General features: G+C 47.8%; 2 protein-coding genes across 2 annotated transcripts in view; both read left to right on the plus strand.

The window, feature by feature from the left end:
- Nucleotides 1–4,895: 4,895 nt before the first annotated feature.
- FAM180A (family with sequence similarity 180 member A) lies at nt 4,896–18,022 on the plus strand. Its single transcript, XM_032643443.1, has 3 exons — nt 4,896–4,971; nt 15,569–15,669; nt 17,215–18,022. The coding sequence occupies exons 1-3, from the start codon at nt 4,896–4,898 to the stop codon at nt 17,557–17,559; spliced, it is 522 nt and encodes a 173-aa protein (XP_032499334.1). The 3' UTR covers nt 17,560–18,022.
- A 3,118-nt stretch (nt 18,023–21,140) lies between these two features.
- The window catches only part of SLC13A4 (solute carrier family 13 member 4), a 41,542-nt gene continuing 36,105 nt past the window's right edge, over nt 21,141–26,577 (plus strand). The window contains exon 1 of the mRNA XM_032643307.1: nt 21,141–23,402. Within this exon, the coding sequence (XP_032499198.1) occupies nt 23,088–23,402 (315 nt within the window). The 5' untranslated portion in view covers nt 21,141–23,087. The remainder of the gene's footprint in view (nt 23,403–26,577) is intronic.

Consider the following 26,577-nt stretch of genomic DNA (forward strand, 5'->3'; position numbering starts at 1 on the left):
CCTCTCCCTCGCTCCGCTCCTCCTCTGAGAAATCATTGTGCGTTTCTGACTTTACCTCCTCCATCTTTCTCAAACCCATGCCTTCCTCTCCTTCACCACTAGCTCCTGCCCTGTTTCAGGTCCTTCCGTCTCTCCCTAGAACTTTGCATCCTCTCCTTCCCTGACTGGTCTCTACCCTGGCGAATCCACCCTCAACAGCACAGCCACAAGAAAGCCAACCACCTCGCTCCCCTGCGGGCGACCCTCCCTGACCACCTACTCCCAGGAGGGTATAGTCCAGGTGTGACCGGGCCCTGCCTTCCTGCCAGCCTCTCTCCCACTGCCCATCCCTGATCTTCTAGCAAAAGGCCAGACCCCTTAACTCCTCATACACATCAAGTCACCTCTCCCCTTCTGTGCCACTTTTCAGGTTGTCCCAGCTTTCACTGTACCCTCTCCCACAATCTAGTGAAATCCAGCTCATGCCTAAAATCTTGATTCAGGTGTCAACCCCTCCAAGAAGCCTTCCCTGACCCACCTCCTCTCTCATTTCCCACCATAGGATCCTTCATTAAATCTAATATCACGTGCTCTAAATCTCTGTGGAGCTATTTCCCGCAGTAGAATGAAGATCCTTGATGGCAGGAACCATATCTTATTTGGTTTCCTATACCTATTGCTCCAAAAGTAGACGAATGAATGAGTGGAATGACAATCGAATGGGGATGGACTGGGCCACTTCTGTGCTAAAGTCAGATGCCCTCAAAATGAACAGAATTGCCCCCGCCTCACTCACACACAACTATCACTATTGCATGGGTCCCCGCTCAGCTCTCCCTCTACTGATCATCTTCCAGCCTACAGAAGCTGCTTTATTTGTTTCATCTCAGTCCCTAATAGGCAGTGTGTGGAAGTTTCTACCATACAGAGTTGTGTGACCTTCGTTATTTGTACTTTCTAAGCTTCAGTTTTCTGTAAAATGAACTCTATTACAGCATCCACCGAACAGATTTGCTGTGAACATTGAATGAAATAAGGTGCATGGTCAGAATTCAATAAACGGTAGATGTCACTAAGCTGGAAAATGATGCTGACAAGAGATACACAGGTAGGCGCAGTGGGAGTTCAGAGGTGAAGATGGACTTGACAACTGTTGCCTTAAGGAGAACATCCCTCCCCACAAAAAAGTATTTTACACATAATCAGTAGCTGTGGGAAACTCCACTGTTGTGGGTTTACTGTGCTGTTACAAAAGGCAGTGCTTGCATTCACTTGTCAGTCTTACCCAGCGTGCATGGAATTGCAGCAAGACCAGGAAAAACGTGGAGAGAGAAGGAAATCAGTGTGTTAGGCCAAGGTTTCCCAAGACCTCCATCAGGCTCCTAGAGAGACTGAACGCGTCCGCCTCCTGCTGCTGGGGTGAAGTGGTGGGAGAGAGGGCCTGCCTTATCAAATGAAAGGAGTAGCAGACACATTTGTCCCCAGCCCAGATCCAAAAGCTAATCCTCATCCGAGCTTAGCAATTAGTAGGTGACAGTTTGATGATTTGCATTTGAAGATGAGAAAGTCCAGGACTGGAGACCAAGACTGTGCTTTCTGGTCCTGGTTTCCAGGACGAGTGGCCAGGCCAGTCATGTCCATCTTCCCTCCCCAGCAACCTCCTCGCTCATGGGAGTTCTCCTGGCAAGAGAACAGGGGGAGTGGAAGCTTTCTCAGCTTCAGCATCAATCAGCAAATATTCAAGGTGCAACTGCAAAGCACCCAGTCCTGTGCCAGGTCCTTTGGGCAAACCCTGCAGATTTAAAAAGGAAGTACACTGAACAGCAAAGGAAACCATCAACAAAATGAAAAGGCAACCTACGGAATGGGAGAAGGTATTTGCAAATAATGTATCTGACGAGGGGTTAATTTCCGCGACATATAAAGAATCCATACAACTCAATAGCAAAAACCCAAACTGATTTAAAAATGGGCAGAGGAACCGAATAAACGTTTTTCCAAAGAAGAAGTACAAATGACTAACAGATACATGAAAAGATGCTCAGCATCACTAATCATCAGGGAAATGCAAATCAAAACCATGAGATATCACTTCACACCTGTCAACAATGGCCATCATCAAAGAGACAAGTGATAACAAGTATTGGTGAGGATGTCAGGAAAAGGGCAGCCTTAAGCGCTGTTGGTAGGAATACAAATTGGTGCAGCCACTATGGAAAACAGCATGGAGGTTCCTCAAAAAATTAAAAATAGAACTTCCGTATGATCCAGCAATCCCACTTCTGGGGATATATCCAAAGAAATGAAATCACTATCTCAAAAAGATATCTGCACCCCCATGCTCATTGCAGCATTATTTACAATAACCAAAACCTGGAAACAACCTAAGTGTCCATCAACAAATGGATAAAGAAAATGTGGTATGTAAAAATATAGTGGAATATTATTCACCTGTAAAAAAGAAGGAAATTATGCCATTTGCAACAACATGGATGGACCTTAAGGGCATTATGCTAGATGAAATAAGTCAAAGAAAGCCAAATACTATATGATCTCACTTATACATGGAGTCTTTTTTTATTATTAATTAATTATTTATTTATTTTTGGCTGCATTGGGTCTTTGCTGCAGTGCATGGGTTCCTCACTGTGGTGGCTTCTCTTGTTGCGGAGCAGGGGCTCTAGGCACACAGGCTTCAGTAGTTGTGGCACGTGGGCTCAGTAGTTGTGGCTCACAGGCTCTAGAGCACAGGCCTCAGTAGTTGTGGTGCACGGGCTTAGTTGCTCCATGGCATGTGGGATCTTCCCGGACCAGGGCTCGAACCCGTGTCCCCTGCATTGGCAGGTGGATTCTTAACCCCTGTGCCACCAGGGAAGTCCCTATACATGGAATCTTAAAAAACCAAACTCACAGAAACAGAAAACAGTTTGGTGGTTGCCAGAGCTGGGGGAGGGGGGAGAAATGGGTGCAGGTGGTCAAAAGGTACAAACTTCCAGTTATAAGATAAATAAGTTCTGGGGGTGTAACATATATCATGGTAACTATAGTTAATAACATTGTACTGTATATTTGAAAGTTGCTCAAAGAGTACATCTTAAAAGTTCTCAACACAGGAAAAAAAAAAATGTGTGACTATGTGAGGTGATGGACGTTAATTAAACCTACTGTGGTCCTCTGGCTGCAGAACCTGCCCTCTTACGTTCTAGCCCAGCGCTGCCCAATGCAGTAGCCACTGGCCATCTGCAGCCATTACTTGAAATGTGGCTGGCCTGAATTGAAATGTGTTAATGTGTGAAATACACATTGGATTTCAAAGACTTGGTATGAAAAAGGAATAGAAAGTTGTATTGATTACATGTAGAAATTATAATATTGTAGATATATTGGGTTAGATAAAAGGTATGAGTACAACTGATTTCCCTGTTCCTTTTTACTTTCTTGACATGGCTGCTAGAACATTTTGAATTACATTTGTTTCTTGAATTATATTTCCATTGGAGAGTGTTGTTCTATATGGACCTCATAGTTTGTTTCAAGCATTAAATCAATGAATACAATGAGAGCACCTAGCACAGTGCCTGGAGCAAAGTAAGCACCCAACAGCGACATTAGAAAGATCCTAACATTAGAAAGATCAGTGTTTCGCAAATGTTGTAGCCAAGTTTTCTTTTTTTCAAGCAACTTCCTCTAACAGATAAAAAAGCTCTTCTGATTGAAGCAAAGGGGTGTCCTTTCCAGCAGCTCATTCACCCTGGCACCACCTCCACAGCTTGGAAACCCACAGAGTGAAACCAACTTCAAATATCCCGCAAGTTTTAGCATTGTACGCCTATAATTTCAGAGAAGGCGAGGAAGTGGTATTGGACAAAATCAAGGTGTCTATGGCAGAACTTTAAAAATGGTCATGGATCTTAAAAGTTCTCACCACAAAAAAGAATAATGAAGTGGTGCAATGAAGTTGGTTACTCAAGCCATGGTGGTGATCATCTTGCAACAGAGAAGTGTATCAAATCGACACGCTGTACACCTCAAACTTACACAATGTTATATACCAAGTATATCTCAATAAAAATTAATTAATGCCAAAAGAATGATCTTGGAAAAACACTACCATTTTGCTTGAGAGGATCAAAGTGATTTGGTACCAGATCTAGACAGTCCAGAAATTGGGGTGTCACGAATGTGAATGAGGTCACCTGTGGGCCCCTGGATCATCACCTGCCTGTACAATACCCAGGCGCCACGGCAGCTCTCTCCTGCTCCTCAAGGGCTAGCTGCAGGGAAGGGAACGAGTGACGCTCAGCCCAGACACCACAATGACTCTGCCGTCCTGAAGGCAATTCTGGGCTCAGTCGGCCCCGGCGTCTACCAGGCAAGCCACCTGGCTCTTGCTGCAGCCCTCGCCCCGGGCGCTGGTGTGTGCGTGTGTGTGTGTGTGTGTGTGTGTGTGTGTGTGTGTGTGTGTGTGTGTGTGTGTGTGTGTGTGTACGGGGACAGCAGCCAGGTCTTTGCCGGGCTCTCTAACAAGTTCTGCAAGTCTGTTAAAGAAAAATTCCAGTGGGTGCATCCAACACATGGAACTCAAGTACAGAAATTATATTTATCCACCCCACTGCCAAGGAGATCACATGCCCCATGAGTCACTCCAGATGTGCTCAAAAACAGAGTCTCTCTGTGGAAGCCCAGTGCCCCAATCCCAGAGAGAGTAGGATTAACAGAAGTCCCGCTCCTGTCCTCCCCAGGAGGCAGCCCTTGCCTCTACCCTTCTGAGGCAGGAGAGGGCACCTCTGCAGGTCTGAAAAAGAAGGGGAGGTAAGAACGATATCGTCACACTGGGAGGACCAGTACGGGCATACCTGTAGCTCCTGGGGTCCCACTGGGTCTGAGGGCGATTTTTCACCTTTTTGGAGGAAAAGATGTGTTGGAAGACGTTGCTGCTTCTGCTGTTGTATTACGACGCTCAGGCCACCCTGTCGCACAGGTGGAGCAGGGGTGAGTTGCTTTTAATTTATTTGTTTGATGCTCATTCTTCTTTCTTCGATACAATTAGGAATTTGGGGGGAAGAACGGAGAGAGCAGGAAGAAATTAGAAGCCCTGCACCCTCCTTTTATCTCATCTCTGCCAATTGCTTTATGCCTCTCGACATGCTAGAAGGTATTAGAAGGTGATGGGGGAAATGACACCAAAAAAATCAAAGTTGCTGAGGGAACTGGGTCGAGGGGGAGAATGCAGAGAGCATCCCTTTCTGACAGGCCAGAGGGAAGTCATCTTTGCTTCGTAGAATGTGGACAGACTCCCTTGAGTTCTCCCCAGGCTGCTGCAGCTGGGCAGGGCGTGCGGAGAACAGGTGCTCAGGACTGATACTGACATGAAGGGACTGGGGGTGCTGACCGGCAAGAGGCCTGCTACCTGGAGGGAGTGGGGTGTCCACGTGGAGGGCTCCATGCTGCTTCCTGAGCAGCAGTGGACGCATCTTTCCAGCTGGGGAGAGCTGGTCCAGCAGCAGGAGAGGACGAGTAGCCCCTCAGCACCCTCATGTCTGCCCGGCTGCTACCGCCCAGGCCAGCCCCCTCGGAAAGGAAGGAGCCCAGCAAGGCTGCTCCCCACGGCCGACTTCCTTGCTCTCGGGACACAGCTTCTCAGAGCCGGCCTGGCATCGTTTATGGCTCCCGTGGGCAGACGCTGGTGGCACCTCCAGTCAATGAGGGTCTATCACTTAGGAAGCAAGGGACCAATAGTGCTGACTGCTCCACACTGATCTGAACTGAGATCTCTCCACTGCCTAAAGTCAACTGAGGTCTCTCTCCTGGAAAGAACTGGAAAAAGAAGTCAGGCTCACTGGTGTTTCCAGAGATCCAAAATAGGGTGACGACTGCACAGCAACAAAAGGATGAGCCCCCTGGTTCTCAACGAGAGTGTCAGGGAAGGAAGGGACAGCCAGCTGGGGCGCAGAGCAGATGCGAAACCGGGGAAAGAAAAAGCCAATGCACTTATTAGGGTTTTTATTCCCTCACACACACATCTCCCTGCTCATGATGTGCACAAACTCTGGGGGCAACACTCGGAAGCACAGAGCAAAGAGACCTTGGCGCTGTGTTCTGCCACTTACCCTGTGTGACACTGGGGGCCTTCCTTAACCTGCCTATTAAAAAAGGATGATAATATCCACTCTTTAACGCACAGGCTGTTAGAAAGCCAAACGAGACGATTTGATTTGTTACAAGGCTTGTAAACACAATAGACACATAATGAGCTATCCTGCAAGGAACTCAAAGATTTAAGTTCTGCCTCTAATTCGCTGTGTGATGTCTGGGAAGACTTAACCTCTCTGAGCTTTAGTTCATGAACAGATAACATATTAACAGTAACAAAAACTGACCCTCACTGTGTTGTCATGTGAGGGTCATATTGAAAAATGTAAATAAAACGCTTTGTAAATGAGGAGCTATATAAATGTCAGCTATTACCTACCACTTAAAAAAGGAAAAAATTTCATTAAAGAAAGTCTGAGGTTCTCAACAGAAAACCTATCGGTTCTATAGCAACGCCCTGAGAGCGGCTGCTCTGGCTGCACCCCTCCTCACTGGGGAGGGTCTGCCCCCCAATAATGATAACAATCTGTATAAAGACACAAGGCCAACACAGCTGAAACAGAGGCCATGGTGAGGCAGCTGATGTTAAGTGCTGGATTAGCCATTCATATCAGTGTTCGGGGCCAACAAATGATGCGGAGCCCTTCCAACCATCATCAGAAGTCTTCCACGTAGTTGATTTTTTTTTTTTTTCGTTTTCAACGTTTTTTTCTAATCGTAAAAGGAATACACAATTGCCCTTTTTTTATGACGGAATGGGAGACACACCCAGAGAAAAACCAATTTTTCCAAATGTATTAACTGTTCCTTTCACCTGCATCCTTACCCCAACCCTGCCCCCCCACCCCAGTGCTAGGCCTAATTTAGAAGAATTCCCTCTGGAAACAGTCAGAGGGCAACTTCTCCCTACAAAACTCCTCCTCCATCCCCCCCAGCACCACCCCCTGCCTCCACGGGTAGAAGTGTGGAAATAAACCCAAAAGGAATACACCCTGCCGTCAGGACATCTTTTTTTTTCCTACCATTCTCCCAGCCTCTCCCTCGGCGCTCTCTAGGATTCCACTCTGGGAGGCAGCTCCCTGTGCCAGGATGGCTGCTCCAGCCCCACCGCCTTGATTAAGACCAAGGGACCCACCTGTGGTTAGCGAGGCTGCTGGGAAGTGGACACACCTGGCCCAAGTCCCAGCCCCGCCCAGGTCCTGCCGGCACACCGCCTGGGGGGGCTGCAGGGAACTAGCCAGTCTTAAAAAGAAAAATACATGTATTAATTCCTATAAGTATCTGATTTTTATTAAATACATATGTTATTTCTTTGACAAGCAGTTTCATAAGGGTGGCCCTGCAGTGGTGGAATGTATGTCATCTTCACGTGTCCAGTTTAGTGCTGTGTGTGTTTTCAGTCGTCCATTTCTGTGAAGGGAAGGGTCCCGGGTGGGTGTTTTCAGTAAGTGTCAACTGACTCACTGGTCCAGCGTGACTAAGCGGCCACCTCATTCACTCCATGGTCACTGCCTTAGGAGGCGTTATTCTGACCACTAACAGGTAAGAAAGCTGGAGGATGGGGGAGAACTTAGCACTCCCCAGATCCCTCAGCCGGAAGCTTAGAGCTGGATCTCACTCCCCCAGCCCAGTCTGCAGAGGCAGAGTCTCAATGTCCTCACTCACGCCCCTCCATCCCTTCCAGGTGCTCCCCCTGGGCGGTGGCACATTCTGGCCAAGGGGAGCCAACACACAGCAGCCCTTTCAGAAGCACTCCAGGGGACCCCAACACACGGGGCCAAGGTCCTGGCTACCTCAGAACATCACTGTGTTTCTGAAGGGCTGGCTCAGGAGCAAAAAAGTAAATGACGGGCTTCCCTGGTGGCACAGTGGTTGAGAGTCCGCCTGCTGATGCAGCGGACACGGGTTCGTGCCCCGGTCCGGGAAGATCCCACGTGCCACGGAGCAACTAAGCCCTTGCGCCATGGCTGCTGAGCCTGCGCGTCCGGAGCCTGTGCTCCACAACGGGAGAGGCCACAACAGTGAGAGGCCCGCGTACCGAAAAAAAAAAAAAAAAAAAAAGTAAATGACATCAGTAGGATCTGGCAAAAGACTTTTTATAAATGAGAGCTTTTCCTTTCCACACCCACAGTCATTTCCATAGAGTTGCTTCAACTGATTCATTAAAAATATGGTTGTATTTTGGTATGATATGGTCTACAGTGTGAATCCTTTCCAATAAGCTCTTTGGTACAGATGCTGTGCACAGTTACATGGAAACCATGGTCAGCCTTAATATTGTTCTGGTTTTTTTTAACCTATTTGGGAGATGGGAGGGAAGAAGAGATTTTTATCCCGGGTTATAAAAAGTCAAAGAGAAGATCAGGCTCAAAGCAAAAATAGGCTCTTCCATTTAGGGAGGCTTCTGCCTGTACATCTGGGCAAGAAAGCTTGAAGGAGGTAAGGCTTGGGGAGCAAGACAGGTGCAGGTGCAAGCCTTGACTGAGATAATTAAAAGTGGCTTCTCTGGGTATGAAGGGAACCCTTCTTTACAGTTGATGGGAATGTAAACTGGTGCAGGCACTATGGAGAACAGTATGGAGGTTCCTTAAAGAACTAAAAATAGAGTTACTATATGATCCAGCAATCCCACTCCTGGGCATATATCAGGAGAAAACCATAATTTGAAAAGTTACATGCAGTTCAATGTTCATAGCAGCACTATTCACAATAACCAAGACATGGAAGCAACCTAAATGTCTATTGACAGATGAATGGATAAAGATGTGGTACATATATACACAACAGAACACTACTCAGCCATAAAAAAGAATGAAATAAAAAAAAAAAAAGAATGAAATAACGCCATTTGCAGCAACATGGATGGACCTAGAGATTATCCTACTAAGTGAAGTAAGTCAGAGAAAAACAAATATCATACGATATCATTTATATGTGGAATCTAAAATATGATACAGATGAACTTATTTACAAAACAGAAACAGACTCACAGACAGAGAAAACAAACTTATGGTTACCAAAGGGGGAAAGGCATGGGAGAAGGATAAATTCGGAGTTTGGGATTAGCAGCTACAAACTACTATATATAAACTAGATAAACAACAAGGACCTACTGTACAGCACAGGGAACTATATTCAGTATCTTGTAATAACCTATAATGAAAAAGAATATATATGTATAACTAAATATATGTGTGTGTGTGTATATATACATATGTCTGGATCACTTTACTGTACACCAGAAACTAACATAACATTGTAAATCAACTATACTTCCATTTAAAAAAAAAAAAAATCGGTTTCTCCTAGACCCAAACAGGGGTTCCTCATAGATAAAGGGAGGGTGTGATGGAGACAGGAGACAACATCTACTTTCTGATAATTATCCAGAACCTGTAACTGCAAATAAGTTCCAGAATCACCCTGTTAAAAAGAGAAGGATTTGGTGAGGCACTCTGAAAACAATGGAGTTGAGTAACAAGGAGAGTGAATGTGTTTCTATGCGATTGTTTATTCATTCAACAGTCACCGGCAGGATTTTAGGCACTGGGAATACAGCATCAACAAAACAGACAAAATCACATGCCCTTGTGAGCTGACGTCCTAGTGAAAGGAAACAGACAATAAGCACATATAGAAATAAAATATCTGGTTCATTGGATGGCAATAAGGTTGGGACAGACTAGAGGATATAAAGGGTCACAAGTTTAAATAGGAGAGTCAGGGAGGGTCTCACTGAGGAGGTGACTTGGGACCTGAAGGAAACACAGGAGTGAGCCATGCAGTCTCCAGGGAAAGAGTATTCCAGGCACATGGAACAGAAGTTCAAAGGCCCTGTGGCAGAGGCATGCTTGGTGAGCTCAAGCAACAGTGAGGAGGCCTGCAGCTAGAGGGGCATGAGCCAGAGGATAATAGCAGATGAGTGCAGAGAGGTAGTAAGAGGTCAAGTCGCGCAGTACCTGGTGGCCATCTGAAGATCTTTGGCTTCTACTCTGAGGGAGATGGAAAGCCAGAGAAGTTTCTGGGCAGAGAATTGACATCATCCAACCTATGTTTTCACAGAATCCCTTTACTTGCTGTGTTAAGAATACAATGAGGTGGACTTCCCTGGCAGGTCCAGTGGTTAAGACTCTGCGCTTCCCCTGCCAGGGGCACGGGTTCAACCCCTGGCAGAGGAACTAAGATCCCACATGCCACGTGGCATGGCCAAAAAAAAAAAAAAAAAAGAATACAATGAGGAGGATGAAGTTGGCAGCCAAGGATGGAAACAGAGACACCATTAGGAGAAATGTTCAAGGTTTGGACCGGGAGGCTAGCTGGGATGTGGTAAGAAGTAGCCAGATTGCAGATCTATTCTGAAGGTAGAGCCAGCAAGATTTGCTGATTAGTGGGGTGTGAGATGTGAAAGAAAGAGAAAAGGCAAGGATGACTGACAACTCCCAGGTTTTGACCTGAGCAGCTACGAGAGATGGGAAGACAGCAGACAAAGCAGGAGGTGCGGAGCAGGTGTGATGGATGGCAGGGGTTGGGACTGGGTTGGAGATCAGGAGAGACAACTATTACGAATGCAAAAGGAGACTGTCCCGCAGGCAGCTGCATATCTAGAAGTCAGGCCCAGAAATACACAGCAGAACATCCGTACGAAGTCAGTGTGGCTAGTGAGAGGGGAGAGACCCAGGCTGCGGCCAGGAGTCTGCAAGGTGAGGAGACGGAGGGGAAGGAAGAGCGGCCAGCAAGGGGGGATTTTTTTTTTAAAGAAGCAGCAGCAACGTGTTTTCATGCTGCCTTGAAAGATCGGTAGAGAGGGGAAAATTAATGATGTGGGAGAGAAAAGTGGAAAGGTGAGCAACAACTTTATTGGAGACCTCGTGCACGCGGGGACAAGTTGGCTCGAGATGAGAGCAGGGACACAATAACAGAAGGGAAGTCAGAGGACCTGGGCACAAGGCCGGTAACTGGTTTGAGGAGAAAGGAGGAGGTGTGAAATCATCATCCACTTCACGCTGAAATAGAGTGAGGGGAAGCAGGAAAGACGGGTAATGGTCAGGCAGCATTTTGGGCCCCTCCTGAGAATAACGATCACGAATTTCAAGTGAGACCACTTAACCCAGGTGCAGAACAGGTAAAGAGATGGGGTGTGCTTTTGCCTAGTGACTGCAAAGGAACGAAGAGGGATCAAAGGAGACGAGGATTAGTGCAAGAGAATGATCATAACTTGACCTTGTATATCACATTATCAATCAAAGGTAGAGATTTGTTTAAATATGTGTGATTCATTTAAGAGTATGTTTTATACCATATGCATTCATTCATTCCTAACTAACTACGTGTATCCTTCCCGTGGTTACACACAACTGAAGAACGCCCAGTCTTGGGGCAGATGCACCTACAAAAAGATAGCGTGGTTCACCCTATTGGTGAGATTGGGGGTTTTTTGTTTGTATGTTTGTTTGTTTTGTTTTTAATTTTTATTATTTATTGGAGTATAGTTGATTAACAATGTTGTGATATTTTCAGGTATACAGGAAAGTGATTCAGTTATACCTATACATGCATCTATTCTTTTTCAAATTCTTTCCCCATTTAGGTTAGTACGGAGTATTGAGCAGAGTTCCCTGTGCTATACAGTAGGTCCTTGTTGGTTATCTATGTTAAATACAGCAGTTGGGTTTTGAAGCCCTTGAGACCTGGATTTTAATCTCAGGCCTATTACAAACAAGTTGGGTGGCCAAGGGCAAGTTTCTTAGCCTCCAAGTTTCTTCATCTATAAAATGAGATGTGAATGTTTACCTCACAAGGTACATAAGGAAAGCACCAAGCATGCTGACTGACCCACAGTGAGCTCATAAGCTGTTAGGATGTCCGGGCTCCACATCTGAACAACTTTGGCCTGAGGTCCAAATGCGTCTCTCAATAGAAGACACGGACAGAACATGCTAAGACACGTGAATCCCTGGATCCAGTTCCTGAACTAAATTAGTGCATGTGGCGTGAACTTTAGCAAGTAAATTTTTTGTTCCATGCGGGTTGGTCCAGTGTTTCACAATGTCCCCTGAAGGCTCATGAGTCCGGGGGCTCGGGGAGGAGGGGCTGGCCCCCCTGCCCGAGGCTGGCCGGCGCAGCAGACCTTCATGCAAGGCCATGGGGGAGTCTCTGGAGTCCCCTGATCACACCGAGTGGTCCTTGTGGGCATGTTCACAACCTGAAGAAACAGCCGGAGCGTGGGCTGGGTGTGGAGCGTTAAGTGAAAAAGGAAGAAACAAATCGGCCTAGTTTTACACCAGGCAGAAGACACACAGAGTCAGTGATCTTAACGACACTGTCACAGCAGCCTTCCTGCCCAAGGCTCCACACTCAGGTGGTGCCCAAGAGGGAGTGGGATCCTTCTGCCCGTCTCTGGCCTCCCCACCCCGTTCGCCTCTCTCCCTTCTCCCTCCGAGAGGGTGCAGCTGCTAACAGCTGTCCAGCGGGAGGATTCAGGCCTCAGAACTGTCAGCCTCACGAAGACTGGGCCGCCCAGAGCCGCTTATAATCGCTCACAGCGAGGACGGAGTCGAACTTAAAATGACCTCATACATTTGGGAGATGGCGCAGAAGGGAAAGGAAGGAAAAGCAGCAAAGCCTGAACTGGAGAGTCTCCAGGGATGCTCTGTTTTGTTGTTTTAATGCCTAGTTTATTTATTTATTTATTTATTTTTTTGCGGTATGCGGGCCTCTCACTGTTGTGGCCTCTCCCGTTGCGGGGCACAGGCTCCGGACGCGCAGGCCCAGCGGCCATGGCTCACGGGCCCAGCCGCTTCGCGGCATGTGGGATCTTCCCGGTCCGGGGCACGAACCCGCGTCCCCTGCATCGGCAGGCGGACTCTCAACCACTGCGCCACCAGGGAAGCCCCCTAGTTTATTTTTAAAATCATTCCAAAATATATATTGAGACTGCACTCGGTATATATATTGAGCTCTGTGCAGACACTGAGGTCAGAAGCATAAAATTCATTCCCTCCCAGGAGCCAGCAATAGACAGCAAGACGTGAAATGTATAGAAAGGATGCAAGAAGAAGATAAAAAGAGAATTAAGGAGATGGAGAAGGAGCACAGCAGTGTACGGTGGGGTCCCAGGGAAAGGCTTCCTAGGGGCACAGGGCCGCTCTTCTAACGACGTGGGAGCCGGTCTGGTTTAAAGGTCTGCGTGTGTACCTCTTGGAGTTGGTCAGCTCTTGGTCGGGTCATTTGCATTCTGGCAGGGTCCGGCCTCTGTCATTATGGACAAGGACATCTGGAGTGGCTAGTCGTTTAACTTCTTACCTGAATGTTTCGACGTGGGCAAGACACAGCTTATCTCTCGCCCACCACCGGCAGCATCTCCAGTGGGGATGAATCCAGGTCTCCAGACCTAGCCTCATGCACAGGAAGTCAGACACGGGCAGCTGCCGAGACGCCTGCCCCAGAGCTGGCTGCACGTCACAGCCCAGAGGGCCATAAAAGCCCCTCCCACACACACACACCGTCAAAGCAGCCACAGCAACGTGAGGGGTACCCGTGGAAGGTGGGAAGAAGGGGGAAGGGGTCCATCTGTGAGACTCCGGTGCTCCCCACGTATACTTTCTGAAGCAATGATCAGCCCTAGTCCAGAGGCTGAATTGTTTTTTAACAATCTTCCCCAAACTGTGTTATTATTTTAAAAATTATGAGAACAAGGCCTCCTAGAAGCAACATTTCCATTATTAAGCCCAGCTTTGCATCAGGAAGTATTTTCTTCCCAACTCTTGAGAACTAGGGGTCCACCAGGGGTGTGCATGTTAAAGGAAGTAGCTGTTCGCAGAGAAGCAATTGAGTGAAGAGCGTGTAGGTCTGGCCTTGAATAACTTCCCGGGAGGCAGCAGAAAGGGCCCTGTGCCAGGACCTTGTTCCCTCCTATCCCCTTCACCTGCTGCAGTGTGAATATTTTTAAAGGGGACAATACCTTTCACTTCACAATAACAGAGAAGACATAAAGGAGTTGCTTGAAAAGGGGTTTCATGGTAAGAAGGAATAGGCCGCATCTTGGTCCAGGACCAGTTCCGGTCCTAGTGTCACCTCCCACCAAGGAGAAAGTAGGGTCAAAGTACGCCCCTCCTTGTGCCGCCACTCTCGTCTCCGAGAACACGAGGGCCTTGGTCTCTTCAGATGCCCCTATAAGGCCTCATCGGATGGGAATGAGCTCTGAATTCTAGCCGGGCACCAGCTGCTTGGTGGTGGGTCTGGGTAACCCAGTGGTTATGGACACTGCCTGCCCGTTGTAACACCAGGGAGCTGTCAGAAGTCCCGATGCCTACATCCACCCCAGAGATGCCCATGAACTGGCCTGGGAGGCGGCCTTGGGTGTGTAGGTTTATAAAGCTCCCAGGTGATTCTAATGCAGTCAAGGCTGAGAAGCATTGCGCTAAATCGGGAGTATCCACTCAGCAGGAACAGCTCCTTCTACACAGGCTTGGGTCAAGCACCTTCTGACTGGCAACCTAGGCTGCCATTAGAAGTACCTAGGAAGCTTTCAGAAAGTTTACTGTCTCAATCACATCCTAGTCACTTAAATCAGAACTACTGGAGCGGAACCCACACACCCTGGGTGACTCTAATGTACGGTCAAGGTTGTGAACCTGTGGAGTAGGAAGGAGATGCCTCGCCCTCCTGAGCTCCACCTGAGACCAGAGGCAGAGGCTGTGAGTGAGCAGAGGCTAAGGCCTTCTCAAGTCCTAAAATCTATGATTCTGTGGGAAATGGGCACTTTTCTGGCAAAGAGAACAAATCCTGCTAAAATTCTGGGCCAGGAACTATTGCTCTGGAGTTTGTAGGCTCCATCCCCCAAGATGGTCTGCAGAAGCAGGGCTACCCCTCTGCCCGTCAAGGCCCCCATCAATGCAGGGATGCGGTCTGCCAACAACTGCACCTTGTGTGCACCCTGGAAACCTGCCAGGCTATGCTGCACAGGGATAAACATGAAAGCACATTGATCCAAGCCCCTGAGGAACTTGTGGGCTAGATAATAAACGGATTACAGAGAAAGCAATATCACAGCCAACCAGCTTTTCCGGGAGGTGGGAGATGCCTACCAGTGTCCTTTACGTTGAAGATGTTTCATTCTTATCACTTCTAATAGAAATCCTTGCTTATGCAGTTCCCTTCTTCAACACAGTACTCTGGACATCACTGGACACTATCTTGATGGCCCAGGGGAGCCATTATCAAGAAGCAGAGCTGTCACGTATGGTTACGTAAATTGTGCTTTGCACAACTTCCGGGGGCCCTACTTACCTCGAGGTCTCACCAGTTTTTACAGTTATTGCCCAGTTTTCTGGTAAATCACAACCAAGTGTCTTAAAGAAGCTGCCCCTTTTTCTCGCAGCTCCACCACCACGTGGAGTCAGTCACTTTCAAGACTGGATGGCTAACCTTGGGGTTCACCCACGGGAGAAGCCAGTGCACGCTGCAGCCTGGCGAGCTCACTCTTTTTCTCTTTCAGCAGTGCTCTTCCCTGCCGCCCACCGGCCAAAGAGATCCTCGTCGGTGCCCTTGAACCCCGTCCTGCAGAGCTCCCTGGAGGAAGTAGAGCTGCTCTATGAGGTAGGCAGAGGGGAGAGTGGGCCACTCAAGTAACTCAAAAGGCATTGCTCCTTCTCTATATTTTTTGGAGAAGTGACCTGAGCCCCTGAAAATGAGTGACCTCTGTTGCCCGGGGAACTGGCCTAGACTTGTGTGTGGAGGTAGTGGAATCCTGCCCATCCCAGAGGAAAGTGTTCTTCGCACCCCCTTCTCCTTTCCCGCATGCTGTCCCAGGGAAGGTTGGCATTAGGGGTTTAGTCGAGGCAAAATTAGAGATTTAGGCTTGGCCCAGAGGCGCCTCCACCTGCACCCAAGCAACAGAGCGGGGCAATATTCCCCAGCCAGAGCTTTAAACCAGGACTCACCAGCAGTGCCCAGGCAATGCCAAACCTATTGTCTGAGTGGAGTTGTGTCTCAGTAACCTCATACTGTGACAGCCCCATTTTTGAATCTGGGGCCGCCCCAAAGGCTCTCTCCCTCTGCCTCTCATACCTCTGGCACCAAGACGCCATTTCTCCTCCAAACCACAGGTAAATTTACCCAAGGCCGCTTGGTTTGGTTCAGTGAAAAAATTCCAGGTTCGAGACCTAAGCTTTAGTTCTGGTTCTGCCGCCCATCAGCTATGTAACCTTGCATAAGCCACCATTTCTCCCTGGGCCTGAGTCTCCTCAGCTGTTAAATGAGGGACTCCAAAGATCGCCAAAGTTCCCCTCCTGTCTGGACGCCCTCTGACATCCTGCATGTACTAGAACTGTCTGACTAAGAAGGAGATAGCCTGCCATGGTCAAGCAGCTGAGCCAGGCAGAAGATTTCAAATCCTGCCTTGGGGAACAAACTGGAAAATGCATAGCCTCTGCCAGGTCATGAATATGGGAGTCAGAGCAAGAGACCTGTTTTAGGAAGATAACAGACAGTAGCATGCAGGATGGATTAGAGCCGGGGGAAGCCGGAGACAGAGGGGAGAGTTAGGACTCAGTCTAAATTGTACTGGTTAGGTTCCTGATATGAGCCTGGCACCGAGCAGGGGGTGCCTATGACAGACCTCACCCCTACTCTTATAGAACAGTCAAGAAATGAGGACAAATCTCTGTAGCACACTTAATTCCTAGCACAATTCTCTGCATCCTTCTAATTCCCAGCTTCTGATTTTAAATTATCCAAAATAGTCAGTCTGCGCTTTAGAAGATCTTTGGTGGGTGGGAGGGAGGAAGGAGAGAAGGGGGTGATTCGGGACACTAGAAACAACAAAGTGTCCCTTAATTGTGGCTTTGTACCAGGCACAGTGATAGATGTCACTCATATTTGTCTTATTTACTCCTCACAATATCCCAGTGAAGTATTGTTGTTATTAATCATTCCACAGAGGAAGAAAAGGAGGCTGAGAGAAGTTAGGTGACTCATCCGAGGTTACACAGGTAGTGGGAAAGTCAGGACTCGGACCCAGGTCTCTTGATTCCAAAGCTCTTTGCAAGCCACCTCCCTACATGAACGCACGTGATCATGAATCCAGTGATGTCTTCAACAACGAATGCCTCATGCTTTTCCACACCCCATGTTTCCCCCCAGTTCCTTCTGGCTGAACTTGAGATCAGCCCTGACCTGAAGATCTCCATCAAGGACGAGGAGCTCTCCTCCCTGCGGAAGGCCTCGGACTTCCGCGCCATCTGCAATGATGTGATCCCCAAGAGCATCCCAGACATCCGGCGGCTGAGCGCCAGCCTCTCCAACCACCCAGGCATCCTCAAGAAAGAGGACTTCGAAAGGACAGCGCTGACCCTGGCCTACACAGCCTATCGCACAGCCTCGTCCCAAGGGCATCAGAAGGATATCTGGGCCCAGTCCCTCCTTAGCCTTTTCCATGCCTTGAGGCATGACTTAATGCGGTCCTCATGTCCCAGAGCATCTCCCTGAGAGACTGGCTGGCACCAGGACCAGGGAGCAGGGACCAGCACACAGTAAACCAGAAATTCTTCATTCTCTACTCCATTTACAGAGACCAGCCACAAAACACATACCACCAACTCAGAGCAGCAAAGATAAAACAAGAAACACCGATGCTCTTTGCCCCTTGTAACTTCTTGACAAGCGTAAGACAGTGATTCATATCATAATGTGACCTGGGCTGGAAAAAAGGGCTGGAATGGTAATTCAAGATGCCTCCAGAGGCTGAATGTTTTGCCTGGTGAATTGCAGGAGTCTAAGATATGCTTTAACATTGAGTGACTGTAACACAAACACCCAAGAGTGAGGACAGAGCCAGGAGAGACATAACAGAAGTCTGGGCATGGTGGGAAAGTGGGGGACAGATTTCTTTGGTCCTAAGGGATCAGGGTGCTGGATTGAATGAACACCTTTCCAAAGTTCTGTAGTAAGATATAAAGAAACTAGAGCTATAGCCAAATAAATACATTGTTAACCAAGGATATACTTCTCAACTTTTCCAAAAGTCCCCAAAAAGAATCAGTCAGAAAATCAGTTATGACCTATATATCTAGACTCTTCTTTCCTGAAGGCTGGTCTAATGTAGAGGAGAAACATGAAGGGGGCCAACAGAAATGCTACTGTCATGCCTTGCCTTTTGAACAGAGAAACCAAGCTAATGCAGAGAGGGTCATCCTAACGAAAGAGGTGGCACCAGTGCCACGGCCTGCCTATCCTAATGCTAAAATTATTGAGCATCATCAGAGAGTTAAGTGCTCCAAACAAAAATGATTTTCAGATGACAGAATTTTACCCTTTCAAATGCCAAAACTTTCATTTTAGCAATACTGACTGGATATATATGAAAGCCAGTAAGGTTGAATTTAGTATCTTGGAAACATTCTAATGAAGGAGTTAGATGAGATGATCTCTAAGATTCCTCTACTTCTGAAATGTTCACAAGCATTTAACTAACTGTGAGATATCACAGGGAGGACACCTGGACCTGAGATGTCTCTGCTGGACTGTTTGTATCAACCTGAAAGGTCCCAGGCTTTCTTTTTTTTTTTTTTTTTTTTTTTTTTTGCGGTATGTGGGCCTCTCACCGCTGTGGCCTCTCCCGGCGCGGAGCACAGGCTCCGGACGCACAGGCTCAGTGGCCATGGCTCACGGGCCCAGCCGCCCCAGCGACATGTGGGATCCTCCCGGACCGGGGCACGAACCCGTGTCCACTGCATCGGCAGGCAGACTCTCAACCACTGCGCCACCAGGGAAGCCCAGTCACGGGCTTCCCTAACTCTGAATCCGGTGTGAGTTTTTCCGTTGCCTTCCTCACTGTCAGGCGATAAAAGTAGCATTTTCTTTGCTACCAACATAACTCGCCCTTTGCAATTTGTTCTTTCTTACTGGGCATCGCCTGAAAAATAAGATAGCAAGTCTTGTTATAATTCCACATTAAATAAGAGTTAATAGATGAAGGTCCCTGCTAGGAGTAAAGCACCTGGGTCCTAATAAAGATTCCTCACCAGCTCAGAGATCTTTCCAGCTTCTCTGAGGTTTACAGCTGGGTTCTGGAGGCTAAAGCTGCAGGAAGTCTGATCTTTGAATAAACAAGGATTCACTGGGCTAAATTTTTTATTCTGAAATGGGAATTTAACAATTGTCCCTGAATGAAGACGAAAGCTGGTCTGGACTTCTTTAGGATCTTTGAATAAGTGAGCCTCGCCTAGCAGCCCACGCTGCATGATCTTTTGTAGTAACACCAGGATGCAGGAACAAGGTATTTACCATCAGAGAAAAATCCCACTTTGCATCCCGATGTCCTCAGGCTCAGAGGACTAAGCCTCTCTGGTTCTCACTCCCTGTGGCTATATTGCTCTTTTACCTCCCTCAAATACAGACTCTGATATATGCTTTTGTGTTCGATTTTTCTCTTTCTAAGATTGCATGTTCTCTTTCATGCAGTCACTCCACTTGCCTCTTTCTTTTCATTGCACTTGGTGTCTCTGCTGTTCTGTCTTTGGGTCCGGTTCTGATTATCTTTATATCCATTCCTCAAGGCATCTCCCAGTTTCTCCTGCTTGACCTCTCGCTGCCTCTACTTGCCCGTACTCTGTTGCTCACTGACTCCTTTGGGGATCCCTGTCTGATTAAAACAAAGTCAAGACAGAGGTACAGACAAGTTTGGGATTGCCCAGAAAGCAGATAAGCCTCACGGCCTACCTTCAGTATTTGTGCTTTTCCTGGATGTGGGCTGGAGAGGGGGTCAGCAGGGCCTCAATCCTTAGACACTGGGCAATACTCTAACAGTCAGAGTCCTGCATACACCCTGGCGCTCCACCCCTATCAGAATGGATCTGAGAGCTTTCTTCTAGGCACCAGGAGGAAAGACCCACCCTTGTCGTCCCTGCCTACCATGTCAGGATACACATGCTCCCAGGGGTAGGAGATCCGTGAATGGGAGGGTGGTTCCCCGGACCAGTGATAGCAATGGTAGTTCATTCACCCTGCCACAAAAAATTAAAGGCACTTTTGTACTGATAAATTGGGTCCATACTTAGGTGGCAAGCAACTGAAAAAATAAAAGAAAGAAGAAGGGCACAACCTTTTTAAAGACAAATGAAAATTTCATGTTTAGTAACTAGATACTTCAACACTATTTTAGGCTGAATACAAATGAATTGTTTACCCACAAAAAGTTTTATAGCACTGACTTCATTTACAGCAAAATCAAACATTCTCCTCACCACCACCACCCCAAAACCCGACTCTGCCCAGTGAGCAGTGAGGGAGTAGCCTGGACAGCAACGGACTCTCCCATTTTGCCTCATTAATGCCGCACCGTACACACCCCCATCACACCCCAGTCCCATTTTGTCGTATTTACTCAAAGAATAATTCAGAGTGTGACATAGCAGTGGAAGCTCGCCTGTGACTCAGTGGAACCCTTCTGCCATTTCTAGACTGCCGGGAAATTTTAGGATCTAAAAATTCTGGAAGTTTCCTCTATAGTCGGCATTCTCATGGCTACCTCTGGTGTCACTCAAGAGACACTGAAAAACATCTATATGCTGAAGCCTTCATAAAGGAGAATCACGTAAGTGGTAAATCACATAAGTGGTAAAGGCCAGAGCACTGGCCTAAAATTAAATGCTTGTTAAATGACTTTACATGGTGCCCCTGACTTTCCTAACCCATTTTAATATCTTTCATTTTTTTTACTGTGGTTAAAAAACACATCGTATGAAAGTTACCATCCAAACCATTTCTAAGTGTACGGTACCGTAATGTTAACTACATGTACGCTGTTGTGTGACAGAGCTCCAGAACTTTTTCATCTTGCAAAAACGATACCTATGAAACCACAACTCCGCTTTTCCCTCTCCCCCCAGCCCCTGGCAACTACCATTCGACTTTCTGTTTCTAAGTGTTTGACTACTTTTGTTACCTCATATAGGTGGAATCTGTCTTACATTTCTTAAGCAATGTATAAAATTTCCTTAGGAAAATGTTTTCTTTATCTAAAAAGTGGATAGAGTCCTGAAGGAGAACTACTGGTCTTACTATGTCACTCACATAGTTTTATTTAACAAATATTCACTTATGGTGTAATAAAAATGTCATGATTGAGTTTCCAGGCTTAATGGAATCTTTATTATCTCATACTATCTCACCAAGGAATTTGAAGTGGCTCATGGGTTTAACAGAGAATGTTGACTTCCACAGCTGTTTACTTGTACCCTGCCTCTTTAATATTTGCCACCAAAACATCACACATGTGCTTTTGCCCATTCTGAGTTTCCAAATCATCCCAAAATGAGGACTGAATGTAGTAAATACAGTAGCCAGTCTTTAAAATGCACTTAAAGAGATGAGTCATTGTAGCGCATCCTACAATGGCAAGAAAATTTCAAACTGGGTCGTCCACAGTTGCTCCTGCTTTAGAGGTCAAGAAGAACTGGTTTTCTAGAGTCACCTTTTTGGAGTCACTTTGCCTTTAGCCTGGGGATTATTTCCAACTGGCATAGCTGCAGACCCTAGAATGCCATTCCTTGCGTTCTGTGAATTCAAGCGAACGTGAATTTCATAACCCTTGACTCTGCTCAGCATCTCTCAGATGAAGGCAATGCTGCCAAGGACCACCAAATATAAAAGTTTGGGGGCTTTCTCTCTCTCTCTCTCTCTCTCTCTCTTTTTTTCTTTCTTCCTTGCCCCATATCCACATGACTTTTCAGAGAAAAGAGAATGCTTCTCCTGGCCTGTAAGCAGCAGAAATTCCAGCGTCCAAGGGCTGCAAAGGCCCTCTTCCTGCACCCATCCATTTTTTCCCTGCCCTCCCACCTCCTCCCTGCACACCAGCCAAAGGAAGCCTCCTGCTTCTTTTTTGGTAAAGAGCCTCAGAGAGGGACATTGGAACACCTACTCCAGCCAGAAAGACCACAGATGTCTGGGCTCCAAGGGCCTCTGAAATGAGACTGGCATCTAGATTTTTCCAGAGAGGCAGTACCCTTCCCATTCTCCCTAAAAGGGTCTGTGGTCTTTCTGACAGGCTAACATCCTCTGTTGACTCATGCTTTGTATTCACCCGGGTGCTGAAGCAAACAACTTTGCCACCAGGGAAATCTAAAAGACTTAATATTCTATACTCTGGGGTAAAGTTCTCCAGGATTAATATTTCATTTTCTCCCTGCCACCAGACATTTCATCTTCCCAAGGACTAGGTCAGCAAGCGGCCCTCCCAGAGAAAACTCAGGGTCCTATGCTTTGCAACGTTAAAGCAGTGCTTGAGGAAGTGGGATTCTGTTTACGGTGATGGTCATCACTCCAGCCCCTAGGATGTTTGAGAAACAAAAACAAGCTTTGCACATTGCTTAGGTTCTGCAGAATCAGCAGGCCCCTGCTGGGACCAATCCTGAACTGCCTTTGGAAGAGATACTGACTCATTCTTTCCAACGTGCTGATTGGCTGTGAGGAATGGGCGTGGCTACTGCCTCTGTCCTGCGTCCCATAGGTGAAGAAAAGTTAAGGTGGGCCTCCAGCAAGAGTTTGTCCCGTGACAAAAAGGAATGTCTTGGGGACTTTTTTTTTTCTGCTTTGGAGGCCCAGGCTCAAGGCAAATTATAATGGGAAACCAATTAGAAGGAGAGCAATTTGAACAGAGTTAAAGTGCCAGGTCCTGGGAGGAGAGACCAGCCCTATTTGAAGTCTCCATGGTCTGCTGACAAACTCGGGGGTTTGTTTTAAGGGAAGAGGGGGGACTAGATTTTTTAAGGAAAGGGGGTACAGCCAGCACAGGTAGAGAGCGAAAGTGGTACTGCCCAAAACAGGCCATCCGAGAGAGGAAAAATGTTGGAGGGCACAATAGACGGCAGCCGGACAGCTGCAGCAGAGGTGCAATCTTGATTGATTAAGGGGGCCTTTGCTGAGCTTTGGAATGAAGTTACTCCATTACTGATCAAGCAAAGAGAGAGCCATTATGCCCCCGTTTAGCATCCTTTCCCGCTTCCTTTTCGCTGGGCATGAAACTATGCTCACCAATCCCACCTAAAACCGAAGGCGAGGAGGCCGGCCTTCGTTGCAAACAGAGGCTCTACCTGCCCTCCTGTTCTGCTCTTAAGACGAGAGAGGACTCTTGGAAGCCGAGAAAGGTTGAAGGAGTGTTTCTGGAGGGAGGCGAGCGTCGCCAGCAGCACAGGCACTTGGCGGGCGCGGGCTCCAAGGGGAGGAGGTCCAGGATGGGCTTGCTGAAGGGCCTCCACCGAGCCAGGAAGCTGCTGCTCGTCATCTTCGTGCCGCTCCTCCTGCTACCTCTGCCCATGCTTCACCCCAGCAGCGTGAGTACCAGCCGGTCCCCTCCTGGGGCCAGGGGGTCAGGTGGGAGGTCAGAGGGGAGGTCGGTGGAGGGAGCGGGGTGCTCGTGCAGCGCCTCAGCATTCTTCTGTTGGTGTAAAGAAATGGAAATGCTTTCCTGGAGGAGGCTAACATACTTTCTGCCTAAAAACCGCCATTTTCATCCCTTCACCCCATTCCCAGTCCCCCAGCCCCACGGCCCCTGGCCAGGACTGAGATAAGAGGAAGGGCCGATGGCTGGAGTGGCTGATCTGTGTGACACAGAGCAGTGGGCCAGCCTGCTCGGGGGCAGGGGCCAGGCGGACACCCGATAAAGAGAAGGGCGCTCTGGAGAGCCGGTATTTGCCAGGAGTCAACATGTGACCGTCCATATGGGAGAGCAACTGGACATGCAGGAAGACCTCCCAGATGGGGGAGGGAGGGGACTGTGGACCCCAGCCTGAGGTGCACTGCGGTGGGGGTCCCCGGCCGGGCTCTTGTGCATCTAGCCAGGGTCTGTGGGTGACCACGGTGGGCTCTGATAACCAGGACTTGAAACTCTTAATCCCTCAAGTTCCTTCTGAACTTTAAGTTGAAAGCGCAGCTTGGCAGCCTGCCCTGGTCCCATGCATGTGGCCTTTTGATTATTTGTATCCTCTGTGTTTTCTTCTCTGTGCTCTTGATGGAGAGACAGCAAATGACTCGATAAAACAGAATAAGAGCCCCCAACTCTAGACTGTGGCCCAATTTTTTGTCCAGGTTTGTGTGAGCAGAAGAGCCTGGGCTCTGCTTCTGAGACCGTCATTTGCCTTCCTTGCCTTCCTCCAGCTCCTTTTCTCCCTGCCCCCCCCCCCTTCCTCCCAGTGGCTTTACCCCTTACCCTAGCTGGCACTACCCTTGAGACTTTAGGAAAAATAAGCTAAGAAAGGTTAATCTTGTTTGTGGGAGGGGAAGGGTGTCTTCCACTCAGCTCCCAGAGTAACTTCGTAACCAAGATTAAATTACACAGTTAAAGGGGATTAGGATGGTTTCTTAAAAACAAGCTGGTTTAAATCTTTAGTAGAATAAAAACTCAGAGCACCAGGGAGCTGCTGATGAAAACCGGGCTGGGATTAGCAGACAGTGATTGGTGCTGAAGGTTTCCCGGCGTATGCACTAGTCCATTTCCGGCTTTGTCCCAGTAGGCTGATTTTCTTTCCTTTTCATGTTTTTGTTTTGTTTTACTGGGTGTCAGATGGGTTAAGGGAATGCCAACCAAGTGGCACCTGCTCTTCTCATTAGCAGCATCAGGCACCCCCCGCCCCGTGTCCCCTGAGTCAGCCCCATCTCTGGTGACCATGACTCTGGGGGGGTAGTGCTGCCATTTAATTCTGGGAGCCTGTCTTGGAGCTTCTCAGTTACCAATGACTAGTGAGAAGTATCCACATGAAGAAGAAAACAAAATAACAAATTACTGAAGTAGACAAAAAAAATCTATAAATGTGACAGAAGAGGGAGGTTGTGGAGAAAAAAGAAAAGAGGAGCGACAAGGGAGGAAAGGTAAACCTCTGCTCTGTTGAGGTCTATCAAAATTCTTGAACAGGTTTTTAAAGATGGACTCACTGAGAGCAAGAGACCTTGCCGTTCCTTGAACTAGCGCCTTCTGTCCAACTGAGCTTCACCTTAGGGCGGGGTTTCTCAACAGCCACACTAGTTACATTTGGGGGGGAGAGGGTTCTCTGTTGTGATGGGAGGGCCGTGCTGTGCTGTGCATTGTAGCATGGTTAGCAGCATCCCTGGTCTCTACCCATCAGGCGCCAGCAGCACACAGGCACCCCCTGCAATTGTGACAGCCAAAAATGCTTCCAGATATTACCAAATATTCCCTGGGGGGCAAACTTGGCTCCAGGTGAGAACCAGTGCCTTAAGAAAAGAGAAATATGCTACCTCAGAGCTTCCCAGTCTGTGCTCATGGGTAGTCCTCGGGACAGCTAGATGGAGCCTGGGTGGCCAAAGCCCTCAGACCTGGATGCAGCCTGCTCACCACTCGCCCCAGTGTGCCCTGCAAAGATCATTCCTCCGTGTGTCCCAGTGTCAGTAAGACGCTTCTTCTCCTTCCTCTGCAATGACGCAGAAGCACCTTGAGGTCACAGTAGGCACAAACCACCACGGGGACTGGCTCTCATCTATTCGGCCCCCTTGCATCACACTTAGATTCTGATATTTAATCCTTAAGATCCCTAAATAGCCTTGTTTGTTCTGGGCTGGAACTGAGAGAAGTGATCTGGGCAAGAGCTCCTGGCCTGCGGTTCTGATGCTTCTTCAAAGTGACAAGCTGCAGCCGCATTTTAGGAAGGATTAGTGTGACCTCCCGTTTTTTCCTGCCCAGCTCTCTAAAGCCAGGGGCCCAGACTTGATTTCCCATACACAGAAGAGGAAGGTCAAGAGCGGGGCTTCTGCAGCTAAGCCCAGCTTCAGCATCCCGGTGGGATAAAAGTTACACCCAACTCCCAAGCTAAATTTTCAAAAGCCCTTCCAGTCATTTATGACACCAAATGACGTGACCTCAAGCTCCTTCCAGTGGAGTCTGAATGGTATTTCATCGGGGTGGTCAGACTGTAGGGAAAGAAGCAGATGCAAACATCAGTTAGTAGCAGGGTCAGGGAGCATCCGCTGTGGGGAAATGCCACTTTTGAACTCGCTCCTTTATTTGTCAACAGGAGCAAAAAAGAACTGACAACACTATCCCTTAAAGGCACTGCCCGAGTACACGCTATCCCTTAAAGGCACTGCCCGAGTACACACTATCCCTTAAAGGCACTGCCCGAGTATGCACCAATCCCTACATTCCTGCTGACCAGTGGCAGTGATAAGAGGCTGCGGGTTTCCAGAATATTTTCTCCAGTAGATAAGAGAGACCTGTTAGCCAGCAGAGGAGCCCAGTTCAGTTCACCAACACTGATTGAGCTACCTGCCAGACCACGGCCAGATGCAGGGACACAGGAGCCTGTAAACAAACTTCACAGAGTATTCTGGGTTATCTGAATATAAGCTTCCCTACTGAATTTTGAGACAGTTGAGAAGGGGCAAAAGGAAGTTTATGTAAATTCCATGGGTGTACTGAGTGCGAAGTAGAATGGAAAGGCTGTCTGAAGGTGGTCTCTTGGCCATTTTTCTAATGAAAGTCAGAAAGCTCTAAGG

This window comes from Phocoena sinus, chromosome 9 (assembly GCF_008692025.1).
Source record: "Phocoena sinus isolate mPhoSin1 chromosome 9, mPhoSin1.pri, whole genome shotgun sequence".
In the NCBI taxonomy this organism is placed as follows: domain Eukaryota; kingdom Metazoa; phylum Chordata; class Mammalia; order Artiodactyla; family Phocoenidae; genus Phocoena; species Phocoena sinus.